Source organism: Esox lucius, chromosome 6, assembly GCF_011004845.1.
Source record: "Esox lucius isolate fEsoLuc1 chromosome 6, fEsoLuc1.pri, whole genome shotgun sequence".
NCBI lineage: Eukaryota > Metazoa > Chordata > Actinopteri > Esociformes > Esocidae > Esox > Esox lucius.
The window spans coordinates 13,913,993-13,937,138 of NC_047574.1; the positions used below are offsets into that span (position 1 = coordinate 13,913,993).

At 39.8% G+C, this 23,146-nt stretch overlaps 1 protein-coding gene across 5 annotated transcripts in view; it reads right to left on the reverse strand.

Annotated features, from left to right (window-relative positions):
* The window catches only part of acoxl (acyl-CoA oxidase-like), a 41,439-nt gene extending 18,658 nt beyond the window's left edge, over positions 1 to 22,781 (reverse strand). Inside the window, exons 1-16 of one of the 5 annotated variants that reach the window (XM_010869735.3) lie at positions 22,574 to 22,781; positions 22,200 to 22,296; positions 21,721 to 21,807; positions 20,462 to 20,548; positions 20,146 to 20,244; positions 19,446 to 19,560; positions 19,255 to 19,341; positions 18,995 to 19,067; positions 17,410 to 17,542; positions 14,712 to 14,746; positions 9,527 to 9,643; positions 6,763 to 6,916; positions 4,612 to 4,701; positions 2,427 to 2,536; positions 890 to 1,001; positions 564 to 651 (exon numbers count right to left, since the gene is read on the reverse strand). In XM_010869735.3, coding sequence (XP_010868037.2) covers positions 564 to 651; positions 890 to 1,001; positions 2,427 to 2,536; positions 4,612 to 4,701; positions 6,763 to 6,916; positions 9,527 to 9,643; positions 14,712 to 14,746; positions 17,410 to 17,542; positions 18,995 to 19,067; positions 19,255 to 19,341; positions 19,446 to 19,560; positions 20,146 to 20,244; positions 20,462 to 20,548; positions 21,721 to 21,807; positions 22,200 to 22,296; positions 22,574 to 22,743 — 1,654 coding nt within the window. In that variant the 5' untranslated portion in view covers positions 22,744 to 22,781. Of the gene's footprint in view, positions 1 to 563; positions 652 to 889; positions 1,002 to 1,402; positions 1,481 to 2,426; positions 2,537 to 4,611; positions 4,702 to 5,946; positions 6,005 to 6,762; positions 6,917 to 9,526; positions 9,644 to 14,711; positions 14,747 to 17,409; positions 17,543 to 18,994; positions 19,068 to 19,254; positions 19,342 to 19,445; positions 19,561 to 20,145; positions 20,245 to 20,461; positions 20,549 to 21,720; positions 21,808 to 22,199; positions 22,297 to 22,573 lie in introns of those variants that run through there. The other 4 variants (XR_003781885.2, XM_013134255.3, XM_020047594.2 and 1 more) reach the window with 4 other exon arrangements.
* Positions 22,782 to 23,146: the final 365 nt, after the last annotated feature.

The window sequence follows — 23,146 nt, forward strand, 5'->3', positions numbered from 1 at the left end:
CAGAGACCTTTGTGTTCTTCAGTACCTTGAGGCTAGTTAAGGTTGGAAGAGTGCATGTGTATGTGTACGCATGTGCATGTGTGTGCATGTGCATTTGTTTGTGTGCGTGTGTCTGCCTGTCAGGCTATTTGTCTTTATTTGTCTATTAGGCTGTTAGTCTGCCTGTCTGTCTGTCTGACTATGTGTGTAAGTGTGTGTCTGTGTGTCTGTGTGTCTGTGTGTTTGTGTGTTTGTGTGTGTGTTTGTGTGTTTGTGTGGGATGAGAATGAGAGAATGGAAAGTTTATGGTATTGTAAGAGACAGGGGTGGTGTTAAATAGTCACACTGGTAAAACACACACACACACAGACATGCAAAAACCCCTGCACCCCGTTTACACACAGCCTTAGTAAAAGAAAATGCAGATTATATCTTAGTGTGGCATTTATATTTTTTTATGTGGGGAGAATTATGATTCACATATGATTTAATTGGTCTAGCCCTCATTAATGCAGTTTCATTCTAGACTGAATGGAGTAAAAGCTGGCAGATGTGGATGACTGTTGGTAAAGGCTCCTACCCACCTCTGTGTATGTGTGCTAATGCCAGGCCAGTGACATGATGGAGACAGGAGTTCCAGGCATGAAAGAACTCCTCTTTATTCTTCTGTACCTGAAATAAACAATGGACAGGGCAACAGAAAGCTTTATTATGCGTTTATCAATTATTGATTATATTTCTTCAATTCTCCTGTGGTAACTTATGCCAATTTACACCTAGCTGTATCAACATCAAATTTGTATTCGTAAAAACTGGCTAAATAATATGATGGCTTTAAAATGTTTGTTGTTGAAGTTATTATAATGGTATGCAATGCTTTTAAATGAGCTAGACTAGCTGATACATGGACCTTTGCGTAGAGTCTGGCTGCCAGCGTGCGCTGTAGAACCCGCTCCCTATACGATAGTGCCTTCAGAAGGAAACTCAGATCCCCCACTGTATCTACATTGAAGCCAAGGAAGCTAGCAGAGTAAGACAAGCACACATTAAAGTGAACAGACATGAGGACAGGGTCAGATGGTGTACTATTTCAGTGTATTAACACATGCACAAGCACACACCCTTCTACAGCCATAACTGCCATTAAGGATTCTGTATGTGTGTGTGTGTGTGTGTGTGTGGTTTAGTGTTAACTTGGTTTTATGCTCAAGCCAACAATTAGACTGAACAGACAGCACTGAACAGACAATTCCACAGTTTCACATAATATTTAATTAAACAAAGTAAATATATAGTGTATGTACACCCTACTAATCTACAATAGACAATGTGGTAGTAAATTTCACCAATTGTAACATTTAAATCAACTGTAAATGAAACCCACCCCATCTTACTCCCGTTGACTTTTAGTAAGATCCCTTACATTTTCAGATGGCTTAATACACTTCTGACATGTTGTCTCATGACCAACCACACACAGGGATCGTGTCAAACTTCTACACTGTGAACGGAAAACAGACTTGACACCTAGTGGGAGACAACATGTCAGCAGACAGTGGAAAACCACACTATTGTAGAAGCAGTGTGCATAATCAAAAGGGGGTGGGCTTTATTCTGGGAAACTTTAACGCTTTATGTTCCACTTCAAGCAAAGAAAAATTTAAACATTTATGCATCCGCTTGTGAGAAAAGAGATGTGAATAAAGACTTTGAGAGGAGCTGAGTATGGTAGACTTATGGGTTTTTGTGTTGCAAAGAAAATAGAGCATCATAATCAGTTTAAAACGCTCTTAAATACAGCTGAACTAAACTTGACAAAGAGCTGACTTACTTGGGATCATGGGTGTTTTGCGCATATAAAACCATACCCACTAGCAAGAAAAAGAGTAACTAATGTGAATTCTCTGATCAGACCAATAAAGGTTTAAAGACCGTAACCCCATTTTTAGCTACTATTTTTATGCAGAAAAAGTATTGCGGTACAAAAGAAAATGCAGACAGGTGTGATGGAAACAGGAAGTGTCTATAAAAGTGTATTGTCAACCATAGATCTGTCTTTCAGATTGGACATTAAACGAGTGTACTGACTCTCTTTAGTCCTGTGGCCCTCATAATAGTATAGGTGTTAACCCCAGTGTCCTGTCTAAATGTCCAATCTGCCACTCATATCACCACGGCCATTTCATCATCCTGATAGTTGGCTGCGATATGCTTCATTCGCCTTTCCAATTCGTCATGTAGGGTAGCTTACACCCACTGTATTAGCTGGCGGTTGACTAAAGTACAGAAGCCAAGACCAGAGATGTAGAGTTAAAAAAAATTATAAAATGCAAAAAGCTTTGCATTTTAGGGGCACTATGTCATCCCAAATGTTCATATTTTCGTATGCATTTTTTTAATATACTTACAATACGTGACCCTCCATTGCAAATGTAACATGTACCAACCTTGTTCTGAAGCTGTCAGACATTGAGCTGGCCCATGTTTTGATAAGTCCACCCCCCACGCTGTTTCCCAGCTGCCTGGTGTACTGGGTCATGAGCTCCTTCACCACCACCTGAGACAGGTCAGAGGTTAAAGGTTGAGTTCCTGAAAGCAGAGCTGTGCCACCAGCAAAAGTAGTACAGTTATACACTCACCTAAAGGATTATTAGGAACACCATACTAATACTGTGTTTGACCCCCTTTCGCCTTCAGAACTGCCTTAATTCTACTTGGCATTGATTCAACAAGGTGCTGAAAGCATTCTTTAGAAATGTTGGCCCATATTGATAGGATAGCATCTCGCAGTTGATGGAGATTTGGGGGATGCACATCCAGGGCACGAAGCTGGAAGTAGCCATCAGAGGATGGGTACATGGTGGTCATAAAGGGATGGACATGGTCAGAAACAATGCTCAGGTAGGCTGTGGCATTTAAACGATGCCCAATTGGCACTAAGGGGCCTAAAGTGTGCCAAGAAAACATCCCCCGCACCATTACACCACCACCACCAGCCTGCACAGTGGTAACAAGGCATGATGGATCCATGTTCTCATTCTGTTTACGCCAAATTCTGACTCTACCATCTGAATGTCTCAACAGAAATCGAGACTCATCAGACCAGGCAACATTCTTCCAGTCTTCAACTGTCCAATTTTGGTGAGCTCGTGCAAATTGTAGCCTCTTTTCCTATTTGTAGTGGAGATGAGTGGTACCCGGTGGGGTCTTCTGCTGTTGTAGCCCATCCGCCTCAAGGTTGTGCGTGTTGTGGCTTCACAAATGCTTTGCTGCATACCTCGGTTGTAACGAGTGGTTATTTCAGTCAAAGTTGCTCTTCTATCAGCTTGAATCAGTCGGCCCATTCTCCTCTGACCTCTAGCATCAACAAGGCATTTTCGCCCACAGAACTGCCGCATACTGGATGTTTTTCCCTTTTCACACCATTCTTTGTAAACCCTAGAAATGGTTGTCCAGGACCACACCCCTAAATGCATTGAAGCAACTGCCATGTGATTGTGTTCCTAATAATCCTTTAGGTGAGTGTACATATTGGTCAATAGAGACAGGGATGGACAATCAGCATTCATCTTGATTTCCTGCTTAATCCACATTCTGATAAACAAGTCTGGGAAATAAACATTCTATATTAAACACCAAATCAAGCCTTTTATTGTAGAGATGGATGTTAATCGCCATCTGAGCACCAGTGACACAGAAGCCATGTAATAAATTGGGGAAATCCATTTTCTTAACCCCTTCACTTCCAATTTGGGTAAGTAACTATGAACATCCAAAATCTGCTTTGGTCTTATTTTTTTAAAGTCAGTAGTAAACTGATTAAGATTGGTTGGGGATTGTCATCATTATTAGGCGATTTTGGGACAATCGTTAAGGGTTGAGTTGAGTTCAGCTCAGCTGGCAGAGGCCCCTCTTCTTCTTGTGACTGCAGCCCAGACAAAGACACTTCAGTTGACTATACACAGGCAGATTACACAAGGAATTACATCTTACTCGCCAGTAAGCTTGACTTCAAGTTCACACTGATACTTCCTACAACTGTCTTGTACTTTTGAAATCCATCCTATCCATCCATCCTATCCATCCATCCTATCCATCCATCCTATCCATCCATCCTATCCATCCATCCTATCCATCCATCCTATCCATCATGCCTTACACAAAACATAAGAAGCAAACTGTTACACATGTTTCAAACACACCGTTTGATTGTACAAAAGTCGGTTTAACAAAGGCACCTTCATGCTCACAGTCACACCCTTGCAAACACAATCCATCAATCAGTTCAACAACCCACCATAACAGACTCAAACTGGTCCAATGACTTCACTATTTATTTCAAAAGATGGGAAAACTGTGAGTATTTCCCAGCGTCTATGAATAATTTGAGTTAATCTCATGACATAATCTAATTTCTGAGTCTGCATCTTCCTTACAAAAGCATATCTCAATGGTGTCCCTGTTCTTACAATTTCAGAGTTCCAAGAGTCATGTGTGCAGCCATCATTTCTATAAAAGTTTAAATCATATAAAACTATTGAACATCAAACAAACATTTTCTGAAATTGTACTTCACAGGGGTGAAAAAAAGACTGAAGAGGACTTTGACATCTTCGCTGTTGCTCCCCCTACCTGTAACATGACAACGTTGTCACCTTCAAACGTGACGAATACATCCGAGTCACACTTCAGAGCAGGGATTCGGTTCTCCATCATAAAACCCTAGCATATGGCAGAAGACGCAGAAGAAATGTTATCTAATGCCAATACACCTACATTCATATACAGAAGTGATGAGTTTCACATTCACAAGTCTAAATTATGTATCGAAAAGAAAATACTTGTCATCAATCCTGTTCCTAAAATACAACAGAATATGTAGGTTTTCATTCCAGCCAGCACTAGAACACCTTATTCCACAAATCAGGGTTGACGACAAAGAAGTGAAATGATACATCAATACTGCAACCTTGAATAGTCCAACTTGTTGATGTCAAACATGTTTCATTGTTTGCCTTTTTTATCATCTTTTGAAAACAATGAAATGAGCAGGTAAATGTCATTCAAGGTTACTACAAAATGCGGTCTGTGTAGGATCAGACATTCAATAGAATCGAGTACTCCCACATGACAAGGTGCAACTTTGTGGTTTCCCAAGTTGCCCTTACATCACCTCACAAGAAGTACTCCACCATATTCATCACAGCATTAGACACTTAACACATTCAACTATCTACTACAAGTGTTAAATTAACCTGAATGATCCAAAGATATTATAGTTTGGTGATTATTATATATATATTTTTTTATTATTTAACATTTTTATGAACTGGATTGACTCTTAAAAAATATATTATTATTTAGTGTATCCCCACTACAACACATTACTTCTTACTATTTTGTGGCCCATGCCACAGACCCGGTTTTCTTTGTTTCAGGTTTAGAAAAAACGTTCTATTTTGTTTTTAAATTATTTAGTTTCAGAATTTTAGGGACAGGCATTCTCAGATAAAGTAGCCTATGCGTGTTGGCCTAAGCCAGAGGTCTCAAACAGGTTCCACAGAAGGCCATGTGTCTGCAGGTTTTTGGGTTTTCCTTTACATTGGTTCCCAGTTCAGACCTAAACAACCAGTTGGGGGTAGAAACGAACCAATTAGTGACTTAATTAGTCAGTTAAGTACATGGTGAGAGTGAAAACCTGCAGACACTCGGCCCTCCGTGGAACCGGTTTGAGACCTCTGGCCTAAGCAAAGACACATTTATACTTCGTAGTCCTACAGTTTGTTTTTTGGGATTTCACTTCTTGCCACTGGGGGGCGTTGATATAAAAATGTGATGGTAATACAGTTTGTTCAAATTCAAATCAACAGCGGTACAGGAACTGACAGTCCAAAGACGCAAGCCCAGTCGAGGATGGGCCACTGTGTTCTGCTGCTTGCCCTGGCCATTCAGAGGGTTGACTCACAATAAGACATGCCATATCAGCCTGGTGAGTGGAAGGGAACTCTGGTACCCCCCTTCAGTTCTACAAAAAACAGAAGACAGTTCCCTTGTTGTGATGTTTGGAGAACATGCCTGGTATGGCAGACCACTCAAGTGGTATGATACTTATGATAAAATGATGGGTTTCTAATGTAAATTCCAAATCTCTAGTAGGCTATCTGTCTTATGACAAAGTAATTTGTGGGGAGCTGGACAGAGGAAAAAGTGCGCGATGGTTTGATCACATGGCTGACGATGAGACATTTACTGCAGTACTGGTTCATATAAGCTACTTCAAAATACACAGACTCCTTTTTTCAGATGAGTCTGTATGCAAATACTCAAGCCAATCCTCCGTTATGAAAACAATTGACTCAAATCATCTTTCAAGTCATCCACGTCTGATTATGCATTTATATGATTAAATAGTGCTTCTTAGGAATATAAAGCATAATACAAGCACCTTCAAAATCTCAACATTTAGGGCAACATCATGGTTCCACAACCTCCTGTGACACTCACCTTTTTGCGGAAAAATCTATATTTGTATAGATTTTTGTAGACTTATTTTATAGACTAATTCTCTTATATACTGTCTTATATTACATAATGACTATGTTTGGTTGACTGTGATCAGGGCAGGGGAAGGTACTGTGAATGTGTCTTGTATGTTTAATGCAGCAAATAGCAAAATATTAACATTAATCATGTCACAGTTCTTCCTCTAGGATTTGACACAACTTAGCACACATCCAGTGTGAATTAGGACATAAACATGTCTGTAGTCATGCCCAAACACACCATGCCCCCGGTGCATTCTCGACACTCTTGCAGGCAGGCAAGGTTTTCCCAGGTACTGTATGCTTTCAGTCCAGCAACCAAAGCCTGGAGAGAACTATTGTTTTGTAGAACTTCTCCTTTGCACAAAGCATCATCCATCATACACCCTGCAAACCTGGAAAACACACACACATACACACACAAAAGACACAATAATATGTTAGAATATGTTCCATATAAAATGTACACTCACCTAAAGGATTATTAGGAACACCATAATAATACTGTGTTTGACCCCCTTTCGCCTTCAGAACTGCCTTAATTCTACTTGGCATTGATTCAACAAGGTGCTGAAAGAATTCTTTAGAAATGTTGGCCCATATTGATAGGATAGCATCTTGCAGTTGATGGAGATTTGTGGGATGCACATCCAGGGCACGAAGCTCCCGTTCCACCACATCCAAAAAATGCTCTATTGGGTTGAGATCTGGTGACTGTGGGGGCCATTTCAGTACAGTGAACTCATTGTCATGTTCAAGAAACCAATTTGAAATGATTCGAGCTTTGTGACATGGTGCATTATCCTGCTGGAAATAGCCATCAGAGGATGGGTACATGGTGGTCATAAAGGGATGGACATGGTCAGAAACAATCCTCAGGTAGGCCGTGGCATTTAAATGATGCCCAATTGGCACTAAGGGGCCTAAAGTGTGCCAAGAAAACATCCCCCACACCATTACACCACCACCACCAGCCTGCACAGTGGTAACAAGGCATGATGGATCCATGTTCTCATTCTGTTTACGCCAAATTCTGACTCTACCATCTGAATGTCTCAACAGAAATCAAGACTCATCAGACCAGGCAACATTCTTCCAGTCTTCAACTGTCCAATTATGGTGAGCTCGTGCAAATTGTAGCCTCTTTTTCCTATTTGTAGTGGAGATGAGTGGTACCCGGTGGGGTCTTCTGCTGTTGTAGCCCATCCGCCTCAAGGTTGTGCGTGTTTTGGCTTCACAAATGCTTTGCTGCATACCTCGGTTGTAACGAGTGGTTATTTCAGTCAAAGTTGCTCTTCTATCAGCTTGAATCAGTCGGCCCATTCTCCTCTGACCTCTAGCATCATCAAGGCATTTTCGCCCACAGGACTGCCGCATACTGGATGTTTTTCCCTTTTCACACCATTCTTTGTAAACCCTAGAAATGGTTGTGCGTGAAAATCCCAGGAACTGAGCAGATTGTGAAATACTCAGACCGGCCCACCAACAACCATGCCACACTCAAAATTGCTTAAATCACTTTTCTTTCCCATTCTGACATTCAGTTGGGAGTTCAGGAGATTGTCTTGACCAGGACCACACCCCTAAATGCATTGAAGCAACTGTCATGTGATTGGTTGATTAGATAATTGCATTAATGACAAATTGAACAGGTGTTCCTAATAATCCTTTAGGTGAGTGTACATTGGTTAACATTGATGGCTGATGATGATTTGGTTTATTTCCAAATAACAGCGCAAACATCTTAGTAAAAGCCAGTATGCTGACACCATAAAAACATTGTCATAATGGCAAGACTGCCATCTAGTGACATCAGACTTAAGAATCAAAATTATTATTGTTATGTGGTAAACTATCTTGTTTGAATATCTCATTGTAACAAGTAGAGTTGCGTCAAGCTGTGTTTGACAGAAGTCCACCCTGTCATAGATGTGTGTACACTAAAACACAATCGTTTTTTGGGATGATCCAACTACTGGGTGTAAGACGTTGGGCCACTTAGTTTGATGGTTTTCTTTAGAAACGGCTGGTAATTGATGCTGGATGCTGGGTTTCTGAGCTATGATTACAAGACTGGTGGGATAGCTTGGTAGAGATGTGACATTCTGGACACCTGTGAGAACATTTTATTTTGGTTCATCTGTTCTGTTGTATTGTTACCATGTGCTAAGCTTAGGTACTGACAATTTTGAAGCTTTAACGGGACTAACACAAGTGTGTATGTTCCTCACGAGACTTTGTACATACGTACAAATAACACACATCCCAACATTGCATCACAGTGTTGGGATACATAAATGCTAATCTCATTAAGTATTATATTTACATGGATATATACTGTGAAAAAAAGATTCAAGGAGAATTTTAATTTGCAGTATGCAAATGATGAACATTACTGACATTTACTATTGCAGGTGGCCCACCAAATTTTTTATTAGAAGTGATCTGAAGCCCACGCCCCTTACAAACAACTTACGGACAACATTTACAAAAACACCAGTAAGCAGGCTGGTGATGGTTAAAATAATCCATGTTTCCGTATTTGGAACTGGGTGATTCAGACAACACAACCGGGAGAGTAAAGAATAACAAATTTACGCCACCACTCCCTGGTGGTGAAGGTTAGAGTCGAGTGTTAACACTACCTGGTGGTTAAGGTTAGAGTCGAGTGTTAACACTACCTGGTGTTGAAGGTTAGAGTCGAGTGTTAACACTACCTGGTGGTGAAGGTTAGAGTTGAGTGTTAACACTATCTGGTGGTTAAGGTTAGAGCAGAGTGTTAACACTACTTTATGGTGAAGGTTAGAGTCGAGTGTTAACACTACCTGGTGGTTAAGGTTAGAGTCGAGTGTTAACACTACCTGGTGTTGAAGGTTAGAGTCGAGTGTTAACACTACCTGGTGGTGAAGGTTAGATTTGAGTGTTAACACTACCTGGTGGTTAAGGTTAGAGCCGAGTGTTAACACCACCTGGTGTTGAAGATTAGAGCCAAGTGTTAACACTACCTGGTGGTGAAGGTTAGTGCCAGAGCAGCAGCCAGGTGGGGCATCAGTCTTAGGTACTGTGTCTGGTGCTCAATGATCTTCACCTCCTCCTGGTCCTTTGGCCCAAACTGACGACGACTAGGGAGAGAGGAGTGGCGCATCAGACAGGGAGAGAGAATAACGAGTTAACGAGTCTAACACTGTGTGTGTTGTACTGTGAATATCCATATGCTGATGAAGTGGAACAGCAGGTCTGTGGAGCGTATGTCTAGTGTCGAGATGTGGTCACATGCCTGGTGGTGCACCTGTTGCCCTGGAAGCACTAAAAAGTGTATCTCTGAGTATATCTGAAACGGCGCAGGTGCCTCAGCGTGGAGAGTGAGGGGGCAGACCATGGCTATGGATAGTGGTATAGACTGGCTTAGGGAGTGCAAATGAGAAAAAGGTTTGCAGAGGAAATGTGTTGAGGCTGCAGTGTTAAATGGATGTCACCGTTTTCAGTTCCACTCTGATTACTAGACTAAGGGTAAACACACGTATGTTCACTTAAATCACATCAGGTCAACAAATCACTATGAAGGTACTGTAATGTGTCACTCAGACTTATTTTTTAAACAGTACACCCCAGCTGTTGGATTACCAATCCAGTGTCACTACTCTGATGTGTTAACCAGAGAGATCACAGCGATGTTTGTATTGTGTCAAGGTCGGTCCCCAGTCTGATTTGACACAATGCCAGACCACAGAAGAGAACACACCTGTGTGTTTACACAGAGGGGAAGTCCTCACACACACGACGCTCCCACAACCTCTCCTCAAAGTACAGTAGATTGATTTAACAGTACATTGTGTGGTTGCACAATGTACAGTTCAGACACAGCCAACCCAGATTGTCTGATACTGGCCACATGGAACACTGTCCCCTCCATAGTTATTGTGACAGAGAGCATGTCTTTCTTCCTTTGGCTTTAGAAAGTATTGGTTATAATTTTTTATGCTGTTTCTGTCCCTAGTTTTTCACTGCTATGAGCCGGGGGATTAGGGTCAGTCTGTTCTTTCTTAAGTCCCAATTGTCTTTGTTGCATTAGTTTATGTGACAAGGGGACAAAGGTCAGACTGAAAAGTATTTTCAGGTGTCTTTTGTCAGAAGAGGACAGGCCAACCCTCAGAGTCTGGTTCCTCTCTAGGTTTCTTCCTAAGTTTCAACTGTGCTAGGGAGTTTTCCTAACCACTGTGCATCAACTCTGTTGTTGCTTGCCCTTTGGGGTTTTAGACTGGGTGTCTGTAAAAGCACTCTGTGATGTAAAAAGGGCTTTATATTTGATTTGATTTGATTTCTTTCACCCTTGAGAAACAACAAATCTTTTCACACATATATTTACTGGCACCACAAAAAAGTGGCACCATGTAATATAATGTCCAAATTAAGCACTTATGTTTAGTGTTTGGTTGCATATCTTTTGAATTCAATAACTGACAATAGTCTGCCACTCATGATTTAAATCTGGAGACTAACTTGACTTGGCCAGTCAAGGATTTGAAGATATTTGCTTTTACTAGTAGCAGACCTCCTACCAACACACACACACACACACACCATATTTCACAAATGAGGTGGTGTGCTGTAGATCTTAAACAATAATTATCTTTTCATTCTGAAACATTTTAATCTATATATCATCTGTACTCAATAACTGTTGTACCTAAACTGACTCTTTTAGACTTTGTAGCAACCTGTGACCTGGCCATCCTGTTTTTGAGGCTGACTAACATTAGCTTGCCATAGAGCCGAAGAACAAATCAATGTCCCAATAATTTGAGTGGGCAACGTGTATCCTACAAATTATTTTTTATTTTATATTTGGACTACCAGACCATTCTCACTACAAGACCACTGGCCCCCCTTCAAATTCCTGAAGATGTTCCTGTTGTGTTGGTGTATTGGAGGGTTTGGTAGCTCACTTGTTGCCTGCTGTGGAGTGACAGATGGAACGCCTGATACCATGGTTAGGTAAAGAACAGGGCATGTCTCACAAAACAGGAAATGTGTCTTCCATGTGTAGAACCCTGCATCAACGTTTGACTGCCTTCTCTTTGTCTGTCGCTCTCTCTTTTTATCTTTTATTCTCTCTCTCACTCACTGCGTAGGAGTGATTCTGGGGATGCCAACCACAGAGAAAACCCTCCCTTTTCCCCCCGCCCACGCTCTCGCCCCCACACTGGAAACTTCTGCAGAACACACGCAACCCACATGAGAGGATGCACAAAAACAACAACAGATATGGAAAAACAAGAGACTCCCTTGTCCTCTGAGGTAAACAAAACTATGTTTGATATCAAAGGTTTTTTTTTGGTGCTAATTCAGAGCTGTTAATGCTTTACGTGACATTCAAAAGCCTTCCACACCTAGTAGGAATTGAATAGAGATAGGTCAGCTCTGAATGGAGTACTATTATAGTGTTCATTATTCATTACATACATAGCAGTTTATGGAATAAGTATTATGGAATCACTTGAAACAGTATTATGTAAATGTTGCACATAATGACAAGTGTTTCAAATAATCTACAGTGCTTGAGCAGGGAGTATAAAAATCTTAATGAGATTTGCAGTATTTTCATTTTTTCAGTAATTGCATGCTAGGAGCAAATACTCAACTTTTGACTACTTTAATAAACATCTCCACAAACTTTCATGTCCCCTGTAATGTAATATATAAATGTACCATCCGATATGAATGGAAATACCCTCAAAAGAAATATGACCGTCAGACTTCATTAAAACAAGTTGAGTTATTCCCTAAATTCTTAGAGCATAACAACTGACCAAGCTGAGAAAAAGAGCAAGATCCTACAACCAGCTGTGCAAAGTCCAGAACTCTTAGGCATCATTAAACTAAATGCCATTTAGTACGCTGAGACCCACTTCTAGGTAGCGTTTCAAAATCCACCCACTAACTGTAAAAATTAATTATATGTGGTGTTTCCTATCTGATGTCAGCCAAAACACAAACAACACCAACCTCCTTCAAGTGCTGGCGGCCCTTATGCTTCAACTGTTCTGTACAGTCTATATTCCGTTGAATGACATCCTGTGCAACCTTGAACGTGTACACAGCATTAGCCAAGTCAATATCTTTTTTGTCGTATCATATGTTGTACAGTTGTGGGATGTCGGTTACATTTTTCATTGAATGACGGGATCACACTTTGTGAGCCAATTGGTTGGACTTTAGGTCAACAACTCGACAGTATTTTTGGCCAGTGAGGGCCACGTTCCTGGGTGCAGCCATTTTGGAAAGTGCAAGTACATCCTTGCAAAGTAATGGATTTCCCCGACCACATCGCCGTTCTTGCGCGTTTCATGTGAATAATCCTTTACACTCAGCCTATGTTGGCCTTGAAGGAGACATTTTCCCTCTAGTCAAAGAGAGTGCCTTTACAAACAGTTTTTTTATTTTCTCTGCCTGGCTTGAGCGTGGTTGTGCGGTCTTCATGAGCACCACTGACTGTGCCACCTGAGTATTTGACCCGGGGATCTCCGCTCCCGTTTAGTGTTGTGGTCAGGGCTCATGGGCTTGGCAGGGCCCACTGATCGTAATAATACATGCTGTCTATATATGAGGGGGTCCAGAAATGTCTTTTAAGGCAACCCAGGGTCACTGACTACGGCCCTGGCTGTGTTGGTTATTACGTTTTGTCCGGTATTTGTCAGTAATTGCCAGTCTCACAGTAATTTACCATTAATTACCAGAAAGACATTATGGTATCTCCAGAACTCTAAGCATGCAAGACTTTGATACCATATTTTTAAATGTGTAATAAACACACAAATAATATAGGCCATTACAATAAATCCATTATTCCAGACAGTTCTTAAGAAACATAACAAGACAAAAATGACTAGATTTGACAGACAAATAATACTGACCTTTGGGAAATTAAAACAGATGGGCTGCATAATTCAACTGAAAAAAATGGCTACTCACTCTTATTTCGTCTCAATTAACAACTGGGCATTATTGGATGGACAGAAACAGTTTCCTCTGGATCCTTTCTCAATATTAATAGAACAGCAAAATTATTACTTTTAACTTTGCCTTTTTCCTGGGTTCATAAATAAAATGCAGAGCATAATGATGATGGCCGATGCATGTAACATCTAAATCCTTTGAATTGATCAACACCTTTGACATTACTGTACATTTTGTTCTGTGTTTATTTGTATTTTTTAACATTAAACAGCCATGCATTCCCACCATCAGCAGTTATCCTCAGAATTCAAATTAGAGGTGATTTTCTATTGCATTTGCACTGACGTCAGAGTAATTATAGGGACAATCGTGCATTAAGTACCAAACCACTAGGAACTCTGGCTCTTAGCAAGTTATGTACTACCAAACAGAAGTCCTCACAGATACACAAATCCCATTATCTGAGATCCAATCTGAGTGGATTGGATACAACATTACTATAAGCAGTTGATCCTAGGATCTCCAGTCAATCTGAGTAGGTTGATACAACATTACTATACCTTCTTGACCCTAGGATCTCCAGTCGGATCACTCAAAGTGTTAACAAATGTTGGATCTTGAAATACAGAACAAACCAACAAAATAATATCCCGATGATATTTAATTAACTATTTGTCATAACAAATAGTCATAACTATTTGGTGTAATCAAAGCCGGTTTTTGTGTCTTTCTCAAATAATTGTTTGGTAGATTGGTAGATATTGGATCCCAGTAAGATCAGGTATTGATTTGAATGAATAATACAGAGTTTTGTGGGAGTTGGATGGGAGTTTCAGGGACACAGTTTGGAATGCAAGGAAGACCTCAACAACCAAGGCATCAATGCGGATCACAAAATAAGAGATCGCCATGGCAATGGCACTTAATGGTGGCAATGCCTGCAGGTTTGACAGTAATACGGTCACCACGACAGCCCTGCCTCTACCTGGGCTTAAATTAAAATGAATGAGCTGACCTGCCTACTGTGTTCTGTCTTTTTGTAATCTACTCCCTTCGAGTCTTCACTTTAACCTATAGTCACTGTATAATTTCAAAGGGCTGCAGTCCACAACCAAAACTGCAAAAACGTGTTATGGTCCAAATGCTTTTGGAGTGTACTGTATTTGCAAACAGTATGTTAAATTAAATGTTGATATAATGTTGAAGTATGGGAGCGTCTGAGCTATACTTTACCTGTGGCTGTAACGCACGGCAATGATGAGGCCCAACTGTAAAAGGGACAAACAACAGAGATATACTATAAGCACTCTATAGACAACCTGCTACAGGCCTTTGTCTGTAGACACAACTTAATTCCTAAATCACATCCACATTTGTTAAGGGTAATGTTTTTATAGTTCAGACTACCAACCATTAAGTTTTAATATGAAACTCCTGTCATTTATAACTGACCATAACGTACAAAGGATTCAAATTTGACAAGTAGGATATAAATGTGTGGTCCATAATGTTTTTACAAAATACCCTTCAACAGTCCTAAATTACATTTGGTCTTGTACGTTTAAATACAATGGTAATACTAGGCATCATTCTTTTAAGTGTTTATTTTGTATATTTACATTAGCATTTTGTGTCGTATCATGTGTTGTACAGTTGTGGGATGTCGGTTACATTTTTCATTGAATGACGGGATCACACTCTGTGAGCCAATTGGTTGGACTTTAGGTCAACAACTCGACAGTATTTTTGGCCAGTGAGGGCCACGTTCCTGGGTGCAGCCATTTTGGAAAGTGCAAGTACATCCTTGCAAAGTAATGGATTTCCCCGACCACATCGCCGTTCTTGCGCGTTTCATGTGAACAATCCTTTACACTCAGCCTATGTTGGCCTTGAAGGAGACATTGATCGCCCATGAAAATTCAGGGAGTGTCTGGTTGTTATGGCGATTCTCTTTCTTCTCCCTCGCTAACCTGTCCATGTCCTTTTTTTAATTTCATGCTGTCATTGTAACTTGTCCATTAAAGCTTGAAATTGTCGTATCTTTCATCAACCACGTTCCCTTCAGGACCCCGCCTCCATGAGCTTCACACCCTTGTTTCCATAAAATGGCTCACCAAATGCTGTTGATTTATCTCCCAGCAACCCCCTTCCAGGACTCTGATCACTACATTCTCTCTTCTCTAAACCCTACCCACTCAACCACTAATGAGATGGGCATGCGCTGTCAATCTACGTTCTCTCTCCCCTACAGCTCTCTCCACTTCTATCCCATCAGCCCATTCTGCTAAACCCTTTTCTCATTTCATCTCCACATTCTCTTATTCCTCCCTCTCCACACCTTTTGACCCTCGCTGTCCCTTTCCTACCCGCCTGATTGGCCCTCCTCTCTTGTCCAGAGACTCACTGCCAGCTCACAGGGCTGTAGGATGCTGAGCAAAATGCTTCCATCTAGGGTTGCAAGATATTGGAAATAACTCACACTGCGATATTTTGTGTTTCTGCGATATATATTGCGATATGAAAAAATACAGGATGTCTTCAGAAAGAGCTTTGCCTATCAACCTGTCAGGCTGTATCCTTCATTCTTCCCCAACCCCATCCTCTACAATTAAAATGTATGAAACTTATTAAACAAATTATATTTCGGAACAGGTTGCTAGGTAACACTATGTAACAGTAATAGAATAGCAATAGCCACAGGGGTAAAACAGAATCCTGTCTGAAGCCTAAATATTTCCATATATTGTGCAGCACTACTTCCATCCCTTCAATCCTTCTTCCCTACCATCTCCTCCTCTCTATCTGCTGCTATAGTTACTTTCTATGGCTCCAGGGGTACCGAAACTTCACCGCCATCTCCCCCCACCACCGCCTTTGTTAACTAATGCTCTACATATATTTTTCTCTTCCTTTAAGCACTGACTTAGTTGTTGGCTACTACTGATTAGGTTGTAATTAATACTATTGAGTTACATGGTTAAACCGTACAAGCTTAAAAGGTATGCATTAAGTACATAGGTTACTCAGGATTATGCTTGAGATAAATGACTCAAGCGTGCATTTTAATATGTGAATAAGAATGTAAAAGTCCTTGATTCTAATACCACTACAATTGAGTGGAATCACCATTTTGTTTATATGCTGAAAATATATTTGAACTACATAAAATACTTTTGGATTTAATTTAATTTAATCTGTAACACATTTTGTAATTGTATTTTGTAACTTGTTGCCCATGTCAGTTTATTTGGTAATAGAAATTGTGCCAATCCTAATAGCATGCCTTTTTAAGTTAATTTATTTACCCTGAAGAAACAGGTACACAAACTGTACAGGTTCAAAGGAAAGTTACTGTGATAACACAACTTATATACAATGATAAGATAATTCCCAAAGAGCAACATAGACATAATCTGGGCCAGATCTGCCTTTTATTTTTCTCTGCTCTGCCCAGGTTATAATAGCTCATTAAAAGCACCCAAATCTGCTTTAAATATGTGGAAATATTATTTTATAACCAACTATCTATGGGAAGACCTTTGTAGTGTTTGCCTTATTTACCAGCCAGACATTGGACACAACCTGGCATTCAGTCACTGGGTACAAACAGCAGACTGTCATATGTCACGTCAGACCATCTGACACAGATTTACCCAGACTGAGGCCCAAAATCCACTAACATGACTGAGCTCATTTCTCTCATTGGAATATAAGATAGAATGTAAAATATGTAAGTGAAACAAACGTGGCGTTTAGTACTGCTGTCTGTTTTGTGCTTTGTCCCTATGACGGTGTTGAGGCATGTTAAATACATCAAGACTGCCCTCTAGCTGTCCCTTACCATCACAGCAAGATGAGGAACAGAGTAATGGAGCCACTCCGTTCACTGACACCACACTAAAGCATACAACTCTTGGCCCTGTGAACCCACCTTCATGGAGGCCATCGCTTGGACAGAAAGCCCCAGCCTGGTAGGTGTGAGTGCAGCCAACATGGCGTTAAAACGTTTGCCCTTGCTCTGGATGGGAGAAGAGTACACCCCATCTGTAGACACACAGCCAAACCTAATGAAAAAAAACAATTGAATGACACACTCTTGATATAACTTTAACATTATTTAAATGAGAGCATATTTCAGTGATGTCTGGAATGCATTAAACTTCCAAAGTCAGGAATCAGCAGTGGGGCATGTTATTTATGAATATATGTATTTATATGAACCCCCGTTATAGTTGTTTCAGGTTTCAGTTTTCACACGATTTTGTTTTATTTTTCCACTCACAATCCCAAACTGTTGATTTGGTTAAATTACATCAAGAGATGACTTCTCACGCCTGATTCTAAGAGAGGTAGATGCACCTCACACACAGACACGGTCCTTAAACTCGCCTCTTCTGGAAGTTCATTTTTTTTATATATATCATGGGGAAATTAATACATTTCTCAAACACCCAAGATTTCAATGAGTTGTACTGTATGAGATTATTCTTTAAAAGGTTTCAAAATGATTGGACCCCTACAATCAATATTTTGTGACGCCTACCCTGAAGTTAATAAGAGCAAATGAGCCTCTTCCTGTAAAGTCAGACAAGGTTGCTGCACACGTTTGAGGAGATCTTGGACCACTCCTCCGTGAAGCATTTCAAGTTCCCCAATGGTCTTAGGTTTGCGCTTGTGGACTGCCCTCTTCAATTCAAACCACAGGTTTTCAATTGGCTGCAAGCGATTCGAGACAGAGATGTAAAACATTGATTTTTGGTCCCACAACCATTTCTGTGTTGATATTTTTCTGGTCAATGTCCAGTTGAAAGTTCCATCAATGATCCACCACCTATATTTTTTTGCAAGTGCTTTTCTTCATTTGACCACAACACATAATTCCAGTTGTAATTCCAGGAACGCTTGACAAAGTTCAGGTGAAGCAATTTGTGGCCTGGCCTCAGTAAGGGTGTCATGGGTGCACCTCTTCCACAGAGCTTGTTGACATGAAGGTGGCATCTAACAGTTGATTTTGAGACTTGATAACCACAAAATTCCTCGAGACTGTAGAGTTCTGAAACTATGATCCTAGGATTCTTCTTTGCCTCCCTCACCATCTTCCTCATTTTGCTTGGGGGCAATATGCACAAGGGTCCTTTTCTTGGCAGAAAAAAGGGAAAAAGTTACACTAACTTAATGGCTCTGGATATGAGTGTCTGCTCTTAATGACTAACATTTTAAAATGTTTAAAATGTCAAAGAGTTATGAATTAGAGCCTTTATGGAAATACAGGGGGATGTTTTTAGATCTTTTAATTAAAAGGTGTTTGTTTATTTTGATAGCATTATTTTGATATGCATTGCATATTGAATTTGTGCATACATAGATGTATTGAGCAGTTTTCATGTGTTTATGGGGTGTTTAAGTAAAAGAGCAAAATCTGGTCTCAGCATGACCTCCACTGCTAAAATAAAGATGTAGAAGGAAAGATGGAATATATAAAAAAAATATGAATCAAATCATTATAATTTACTTACTTGCTTAGCAGGTTTTTCCTTGGTATCCTGACATTGTCAAATATCAATATGCCATTGTCAACTCCGTGTAAGCCTGTAAAAAAACATACAGCATGGCTATTTTCAAATGTAAAATAAAAAAACACCAAAGAGTGATTATTCCAACATGTAATAACTTATAACATGTAATCATAAATATGTACAGTACATGGAAGACAGTTAAAAGGGAAATGAATTTAGTGCATTTGGGGGGAAACAGGCCATCATGAATAAATAGTCACCTTCTTTGTGTTTCATGTCAATTGCTGTAACTCCAGGATTCATGACTCCACTCTGGTCTCGGATTGGGACAATAAAACAGTGAGGACCTATGGGGATGAACAAAAACATTGAGCATACATCCACAAATGCACAGGGGACTTTGCTAAACACATCTCATAGCAGGCTGACTGTTGTGTGGAATAAGTCCTACCGTGGGATTCTCCATTGATGATGAGCTGAGCAAAGACAGAGGCGTAATTCCCTTTCATCGCATTTCCTATGTACATCTTCTGGGCATCGTCACATGGAGTATGGATAATGAACTCCTGAAGGCCAAAAGAGGAATAAATAACTGAATAATAGAAAACTGCTGCTACTCTTGTACTCCATGAGCACAGAAGTTAGTAAAGGCAAAGTCAACATAGGAAATATGCATTACTGCATATTATGCATTTCTGTACATACAGAAATACTTATGTAATTATAAAACACAAAATGAAACATGATATAGTGTAGTGTGTTACACTAACATTAATACATATCATTTTGTTTCATCATGTTCTCAGCACATAAAGAAACTTATATGACACAGCATGACACACTTTAAATTAACTACCATGTAATCCTAATACAGTCTAATGGTACCGTAGGTCAATGTTGTGGATTGATACAGTGTTAAGACTATCCAGTCCCCTTTAGTACAGAGTTCCATATTACCTCAGTGGTTTTACTTGACTTGCCATACAAACCAAAGAAAGGGCATCAAAGTCACATTTTCCATTGGCAATTTACAGCGTTTATGTTGTTATATATTTGTATGACATAGTGCAAACAAATATATAATAATTAATGAAGTCAAGAGCAGCCTTCAGCTTGGTAGCCCCTGATGTGCATTCTGTTATTACGCTGACCTGTGTAGATGGCTCATAGCGTGCCTCTGTAAGGATTCCTCGGACGTTACTCCCATGACTTCTCTCTGTCATGGCAAACATCCCAGTGAATTCCAAATCCTGCCAGACATTACATCCAGTCATTCAAACGACACACCAAAGTTAAGATCAAGATTTTGACCCTGGGTTAAATAACAAAGTATTTTTTTCACCAAGCAAATAACAACATCCAATGTCAACTTGTGCTGTGAAAATGTAACAGAAGAACACTTTGAACAGACCCTGTGACCTGATCTTTTACATTCTTTTAAGGGGAATTGTGTCAGTGGGTACATACTGTAACAGGGAGATACCATGAATCCTTCTGTTCAGGGCTGCCAAGGTTTGTGACTGCACCACCAAACAACCCACACACCACACCCAACTGTGGAGAAGGGATATGCAGGAACACCAATGGGTACAGAACCGGCAGTAAACTTAGCCATCACAGTGTACAATATATTCATGCAAATCCTACTATTACCTGCAGTTATATTTACAAGAATTTGGATATGAAAATGAATCAGCTGTCCAGTTATGTTATTTTTTTACTTAACTATACCTATGGCAAGCAGTTCTTAGTCATGTGTGTGTTTTTCTGTGTGTGTGTGTGTGTGTGTGTGTTTGGGATGTATTCAAATTTAACAAATATAATTTTGTCCTCCAGAAATGACACCAATATCATTGGTCCATAGTATCTGGCAGGTGTGCTACTTAGTATTGCGGCCTGAACATACAGTTGAGAGAATTGTTTTTTAAAGACATATACCTACAGCTTTCATTTAATATCAAGTGCAGAAGCTTAACAAAAACTACTGTAAAATACATGTAAATAATATACTACCTAACACGCATCTAAAATGTAATTACCTTCTCAACAAATTAGTAATATGCATTATAAGGTGCAGCACAGAGGTTAAAAGTAAAAACTCTCTAGCATACAATAAATCTCCACGAACAACAATATGGACAAAAATCCCATTCTCCTGTTAAACACTAAACATTATTGTGAAGTACTTCAGTGCCCAAAAAATTCTGTTGCTAAAAATTTGGTAAAATAGTGTAACTTTCTCCTTTTTTGAATTTGAGAAATAAAGCTAGTATCACAATAAATCTGATCCTCCTCTTTCTACAGGGCCATCAACTGCTTTTAAAGTAGTGTTTTTCTGTGACTGCTTTAATGATTACATTGCACTGTGCAAAGGACTGGAAATGTACTGTATGTTTCTATCCCTGTGAAATCCACGATAACTGATAAAAACTGACTCCTGAGGAATGTTCTTTTTTTGCATAGATTGCAACAAGCTGACAAACTAAATAGCCTAGCTATACCACGCTACAGTACGATGGGATTTTTTTGCTCAGGAAAAATGTCACGTTCACTCACATTTTTCATTAAATAATTGAAAATGTGCGTAACCAAAGTGTTGGGTCACAAATCTGCCTGTTTGTCATATGAATGACAGATGGAAGATGTTGGACCTGGCAGGACCCAGTCCAATTTAAAACTTGTGCGTGTGTGTGTGTGTGTGTTGGAGCTATCAATCAGCATGTTACCTTTACTCCAGTGGCCATATCTGCAGAGCATATCAGTTCTGTAATATCCATACTCTTGGCTATGAAACCAGGTTGTTTCTCCTTGACCTAAATTGAAAGACAAAATTGAACATCCACGCTAATGTATTTGCAGCTAGAACATTTAATTTAAAGAAAAATTGGCATTTGTAAATAGATTTACACTTATAAATGTGTACATTTTAAGTAGTTGTGGTATGCTTGCTAGTTTGTTTTAAAGGAAATGTACAGCTCTGAAATAAATAATTGTGTTGTTGCTGACTGCAATAATTTCAGTGACTGATAAAAGTCGAAGTGGTAGATTCAAATACTAATCGATTGATTGACTGATTGGTAAGATAGCCTGATTTGCCCGATAACTTGGTTTGATGTCTATACCTTGAAGCGGGAGACAAATAAATACAGGCTTTCAGCAGGCACCCAAGTGGAATTAGTTAAGGGGTGTAAATGATTGAATTAACCTGATCTTTGATGTGACGTCGCATTAGTGGCCTCGTTAAGATATACTCCAGTCTTTCCACCGTCAAATCTCTATTCTGGTCCAACGGAAGACCATAACTGTGGATTGAATATATAATATATTTAGTAAGCGCTATAACTAAATGAAGCGTGAATTAAAACGTACAGCGCAGCGCGGATGTAAACTCCTTTAATCCAGATGTGGGCTTTCCTCTCACCAGCTGGAGGCAGGAAACCCTTTTCATACCGGCAGTATGGCATCTACACATTGTTTTGTTAACAGCTGAAAACTGTAGATAGGTACTTACAATATAATTATACCTTAGCTATATCATATGGGCATAAACATCATATGATAAAACAAGAAATCACGAACCTGCTCTTTCGAAAGACCTCGCCTTTGGATATCTCTTCTCGAAGACTATATTTTATTTCCCAAAATTCACCATCTAGGTATCTTGCAAGACTACTTTGATTATATTTTTCAGCCATAGATGTCTTGTTAAACCTCTCTTGTTGTGAAACATTCATTGTCGAGCTGCGCATGCAGAACACAATCAGTCAAAGCGGTAGCCTTCGTGAAGCAAGCCACAAAAAGGACTAGCCACGATGGAGGAATTTCTGTTTTCCCCTTCAAAATAAAAGGCTTGTAACAGTGGCGTGATGCAATAGTTTGATTGGACAATGCTAAAACACAAAAAAACACTTGCAAAATTGCAGAGGTGTAAGACTCACCAATCAATCAATCAATCAAATGTATTTATAAAGCCCTTTTTACATCAGCAGAAGTCACAAAGTGCTTTTACAAAACACCTGGCCTTAAACCCCAAGGAGCAAACAACAGTAGTGTTGAATTTCAGTGGCTAGGAAAAACTCCCTAAGAATGCCAAAATGTAGGAAGAAACCTAGATAGGACCCAGGCTCAAAGGGGTGACCAGTCCTCTTCTGG